The following is a 6267-nucleotide window of genomic DNA, read 5'->3' on the forward strand; positions in this document are numbered from 1 at the left end:
TTCTTCTTGAGAGGCGGTATGACTGTAATAGTTCGACCAATGAAATGATCGGGTGAGCGAGTTCTGACATCATATTCGGGCTCACGTCATTAACTCCTAACCGTCGTTGAAAAAATTATTATTTGGGTCTTGTTCATGTATAGGATATTTTTACAATTTTCTGAATCGGTATTAAACTAAAGTATATAAATAAAATGTGATTAGCTTGACATCCAATATGCGATCAGTTAAATTAAGTAAATAAAAAAAATGCGATTAACCATGACTAGATAGCTAAGTGGTTGAGGCTCTGACTTCTTTGCAAGAGGTCTCGGGTTTGAATTGTGTACAACAACAACAACAAAATCAAATATCACATAAGTGCTGTATGGGGGAGGTGAGATGTAGACAATCATTCCCCTATCTGAGAATAAAGACAAGTAATTTCCCCACCCAGAGTGAAAACACTCTCAAAAGTAGAGATAGTCATCACTCTCTCTATTCGACGGATAGAAAGATTGCTTCCAAGTGGACCTCCGGCCAATAAGTAGGAAAAAAAATCTTAAAAAATTAAATTAAATTGAAAACAAGATTAAGACGCCATGAAAATGATAAAATCAAATTTTCATGGGTTTTAAATCATGCCTGAGATTTTAGACTCTAAGAGTCAGTCAAGTCGCCAATAAATCGACATTTGCTGTCGCCTCAGTAACTAGAGTCGTTCAAGTTTGAAATATGTCCAGGACGAATATTTAGTGCTAACCAAAGATATGTAGGACGAATATTGAGTGGTAACCAAAGATGTGTCTAGGGATTGGATTACTCGTCTTTCCAGTTAGCTTGAACAAAAACCTTCTACCTTTAATGTATAGCTTGACGTCCAATATGTGATTAGTTAATATTATATTATTATAAGGATTTTGTAATATATGGTCAACACGTACAAGTGTTAGTGTTAGTGTAAGATGTGGAATACTTCAACTGTTGAATGAATCAATGCAATAGTATTTGATTAATTACTATAAACGATATGGTATAAGATGTAGAATACTTCAATTGTAGGATGTAGAATACTTCAATTTCATGTGTAATAAATCAATGCAATTGATCATACATGTTGATCACGCATGTAGGATTGTTTCAGAATGGAAGATGATATTTCCCGCACTTGAATTACTTTATCAGATTTTTCAAAAATATCCCTCAATAAATTTTTACAAGAAAGTTGTATAGTATATTATTTAAGGGCAACAGAAAATTTAGGTAAATCTATCAAAGAGTGCGTTAAATATATCACTACCCGGACAAAAAAAAATATTGACAATACACGTTAAGTTACCTTAATATTACACAAGTTATGTCGAGTATCATGATACTATCCTTTTATTTATTTATATATATTCTATAAACAAATAAAAAAAATGATTTTTTAAAAATAAAAGTTCAAAAGGATATCTAAAAGTTTTTTTTTTTACATAATTATAGTACCAGAAAGTTACTAAGTTTGTAATTTGCAAATTAGTATGGCAGTTATCAGTTAGGTACAAATATACAATGCAATACATGTCTTACTTAAACATAGCTTTTAAAACTATGTTTAAATGATTCCGAAAAACTATCCTTTAACCAATATGAATATGAATATCAGTTAACTTACAATAATACTCCTATTACACAAATTATTACTTATGCCTTATTTATTTTCGTTTAACAATAAAATACTAAAAGTACTATATTTATATACGAGTAGCTGTTTACTTTGTTGCTACTAAGGCGTTTAACACATAAAATAAAACAAGTTATTACTTTAAGGCGTTTAACACATAAAAACACTAAACAGAGTCTCAAGTCTTCGATCGATGACTTTCAATTCCCCACCTGATATTTCCAAATTAAAAAAATAACAATAAGATTATACTCGGTAACTTATAAACATATACGTTGAAAAGTATTTACTCTATAAATTGCATCTAATTCAGTACCGTCAATACCAAAACTCATTCTCATTTGACTTCAGAAAAAATAAAATAAAGTCATCCCTGACTTTCAAATTCAATATTTGTTGGCTACAAAATACATTTAACTCATCATTCCCATTTTTATCATCACATCCTAACGTCTAACCTGGGTCTATATATACAAACACTACATTGGCTTTCATATCAAATTCAAATTCACAAACAATTCGAAAAAATTAAAAACACGATGAAATTTCAACTAATACTTTCAGTTTTAACTCTTTGCTTTTGTGTAACATTATCAATATCCTTCCATGATCATGTTACACCAAGTTCTCAAGGTTTCATAAGTTGCTTTGAATCCAAATACAATAATGTCAGTTCAATCTCTCAACTCATTTTCACCCCTAATAATGTATCATTTCTACCAATTTGGGAAGCTAGAGTCAACAACCACAGATTCAACAAATCCTCAACTCCGAAACCGTCGGTCATTGTTACTCCGATCGACGATGCTCAGATCCGTGCAACACTTTTATGCAGCAAGAAATGCGGGTACGAGATGAGGATTAGGAGTGGAGGCCATGACTATGAGGCAGTCTCGTCTACCGCTGATGTTCCATTTGTGATACTTGATCTAGCCAGAATGAGGTCTGTAAATGTGAACGTTGCAAAAAGGGCCGCATGGGTTCAAGGTGGCGCTACACTTGGTGAAGTGTACTATACCATATCTCAAAAGACCAACAAGTTGTCTTTCCCTGGTGGTTTATGTCCCACGGTGGGTATTGGTGGGTATATTGGTGGTGGAGGCTATGGAAACTTGATGAGGAAATATGGTCTTGCTGCGGATAACGTTGTTGATGTTCGATTCATGGATGTCAATGGAAAGATTTTAAATAGAAAGTCTATGGGCGAAGATCTGTTTTGGGCTATTCGTGGTGGTGGGTCTGCAAGTTTTGGAATCGTTCTTGCATGGAAGCTTAGGTTGGTTCCGGTGCCTGAATCGGTAACTATATTTTTAGTGAATATAACTTTGGAACAAGGTGCCACGAAGATTTTCCATAAGTATCAACACGTTATACCGTATATTGATGAAAATCTCTCCATCAGAGTTCAAATGTCTAGCGAAAATATCGTCAACACAAACAAGAAAACCATACGAATGTTATTTTATGGACTTTATCAAGGCCCAATGGACACATTGCTTTCTTTGTTAGACGAAAAGTACCCCGAACTTAATGTCACACGGGAAATTTGCCAAGAGGTGACAATGGTCCAGTCGACCCTTTTTTTCCAAGGCTATCCAACTAACACCTCACTAGAAGCTCTTGCTAATCTAACTATCGGTATTAGGCTCAATGGACAAAACAAATTAGATTACGTACACACCCCAATTCCTATAAGTGGCCTCAAAAATATCTGGAGACAGATGTTTAAAAGTAAAGGATCGACAGTGATCGTGCAACCTTTTGGGGGAAAAGTGAACCAGTACTCAGAGTCGGCACTTCCTTTTCCTCATAGAGCTGGAGTGTTGTACCAATTTCACCAATTGGTTCGGTTTGATGACCAAACTTCAGACACGACACCAATATCGCTCCAACGTATAAGTTGGTTACGAAACTTTAACAAGCATATAACACCTTATGTGTCGAAGAACCCGAGGGGTGCTTTTTATAACTACATTGATTTTGATTTGGGTGTTGGAAGTGCTACTTATGAAGAAGCAAGTGTGTGGGGAAACAGATACTGGAAGAAAGACAACTTTAAGAAGTTAATTCGCATCAAAGCTAAAGTTGATCCACACAATTTCTTTCACCAACCACAAAGTATACCGGTTTTCTAGTTTGTCATCTTATATTGCCGTTTACTGCTTGTGACTTACATTGTTTTGTTATACATTTGTTATTTCGAATTTGAAAATGTATCTATTATTCATGAATGAATGAATAAAAACTGACTTTAATTGTGTGTTGTTATTCTGGATTATCACCTAATATAGTTAGTTGTGGATTAAAAAGAGGAAAATTTGTGTTCAACCGATGGTGATGGTAAAATTTAATGTTGAATAAACACCGAGTTTTCTTTTATTTTATTTTTTTTTGGCAAAAAACTATACCTTTATAAAACTCGAGTTTCATTAAAAAAAAATGAAAATCCGCAACAAAGAGGCAACAAGCCCGCACAAGACTAAATGACCATTACAAACAACCTAACAAGCTAACATCAAAGAACTAAGAAACCAAAAAAACTTCATAAACCTTCAACGTTAACCTTTCAGAGTACCTCTTTTTCTTAACCTTAAACCCCTTCCTCACAATTTGTTTTGGAAGCGCCTTCGAATTAAGTAGTTTACCTTCCACCCTAATACAACCTTCAAGATCCTTCGCCACCTCCTCAAAAAACTAGTAGCATTATCCGATGTCTTACCTTCATCTAGGCCCATCAAACCATGCCCAGTCCCAGTCCAATCAAGACTCGCAAAACACCGAGTTTATTTATAAGAGATGTTTCAGTGTTAAATAATATGTGTAGAAATACGTATTGTAATAAAGAGCATATGTTGTAAGGTGCACAGCAATATCTTCTACTTGGAGCATATGTTGTAAGGTGCACACAATATCTTCTATTTGGTATACATAGTACAACTTTGACTCTTTTTTTCGGACTCTTTTTTTCGAACATCCAAAAATTATTAAAAAAGAGCTAGTGGGAAGCTAGGGAAAAATCGGCCAACAAGAGTGAATCTAAATTTAAATCCGCAAATAAATATTCATGGGATCAAATAAAGTTTGAGACGTATAAATTTGGATCGAGTGAATCCGGCCAATGGTCGCTCAGGTTGTCCAGGCTATTGAGTAAGACACCAATTTTATACTGTAAAGTTAATTAAAAAGTAGATAAGTTTTATTGCATATATTGTCATAAAACACGAAACTTTAGGGACAATCTACCTTTTCAAACTTAAACCATCTTATTAGAGTCAACATTAAGTAATTCCGTAACCATGACCATAATTACATAACTTTAAGGACAAGCTAGTCTAGATCTATTCATATCGATAGATTGTTTATTATAATATTGAGTTGTAGCTCAGATGATAGAGACATGCCTCTCTTAGCGAGAGGCCGGGAATTCGACTCTGCTGAGCTGTTAGGATTTAGGACCCAAACAAGACAAGTGATTTATACTAATCACTAACCCACGAACGACAAACGAATAATTAAAACAAAACGATAAATAAACGACACAGGATTTAACGTGGTTATATCCCCACTTCAAACACGGAGAAGGGTTTACTCCACGGGCGTAAACCAGAGATTTATCACTATTTATTTCGTGCACACATGTTAGGGTTACAATATGGTGTTTATATAGGCAAATCTAAACAAGGAAACAACTTAAAGAGCAAGAAAACGTGTTTTTCCTCGCCAGGCTCCCGGATAGGCTTAAGCCGCGCCGCGGGTAAAGGAGCCGCGTTGTGGCTTAAGGCATAATTTCGACCCCGACAGCTTTCCAAGAGTTAAGTTGCGCCGCGGCTTGAGGAGCAGCGCCGTGGCTTAAAACTGCTGCGAAATTCTTCTTTGTTTTTGATATCCTTCACACATCCAACAATCTCCCACTTGAAGGATTATCTAAACAAAACGTTCATCAACCCGTCACTATGTTTAAACAAACCCACAATAACTCTAGATTAGCCGATTACCATCTCCTTTTGATACCGCCGGATGAGACACCCGAATCACGCCGCACTTCACTCGTTAGCCTACGAGCAGGTGAAGTCTTTCGACACTAAAAAACACCGCTGAGCAATAATCCAATCTCTTAGTTACTAGCTTGGGCCATTGATGTGTGCGAGGTGTAGTACGAAATAGATTATATTTTACTACGAAATACTATTAAATACGATACAATTTTACACAAGTTATTTATTAATTTATGGGATATACCTAAACCTTGCTACAACACTATAGGCAGTGTACCTAATCGTAGAGTAGTGTAGTTTTTAGTAAGCCTGGTTCGTTCCACAGGGAGACGGCTTATTGCGTACACTATATTTTTAAACAATTATATTTGTATAAATAAATAAATAAATATATATATATATATATATATATATATATATATATATATATATATATATATATATATATATATATATATATATATATATATATATATATATATATTAGTAATATAGTAGTATTATTATTATTATAAAAGGGGGATTTTACCGTTTAATGACCGGTTTGTCGATTTTAAATAAAGCGTAAAGATAAATTACGATAATATAAATGACAGAATTTAAATTGCGATAAAGTAAATTGCAGTA

General features: G+C 34.4%; 1 protein-coding gene across 1 annotated transcript; it reads left to right on the top strand.

The window, feature by feature from the left end:
- The first annotated feature begins 2164 nt into the window (after nucleotides 1-2164).
- On the top strand, nucleotides 2165-3872 carry LOC139857947 (tetrahydroberberine oxidase-like). Its single transcript, XM_071846793.1, has one exon. The coding sequence runs from the start codon at nucleotides 2185-2187 to the stop codon at nucleotides 3778-3780; it is 1596 nt and encodes a 531-aa protein (XP_071702894.1). The 5' UTR covers nucleotides 2165-2184; the 3' UTR covers nucleotides 3781-3872.
- The last annotated feature ends 2395 nt before the right edge of the window (nucleotides 3873-6267 follow it).

This window comes from Rutidosis leptorrhynchoides, chromosome 7, assembly GCF_046630445.1.
Source record: "Rutidosis leptorrhynchoides isolate AG116_Rl617_1_P2 chromosome 7, CSIRO_AGI_Rlap_v1, whole genome shotgun sequence".
NCBI lineage: Eukaryota > Viridiplantae > Streptophyta > Magnoliopsida > Asterales > Asteraceae > Rutidosis > Rutidosis leptorrhynchoides.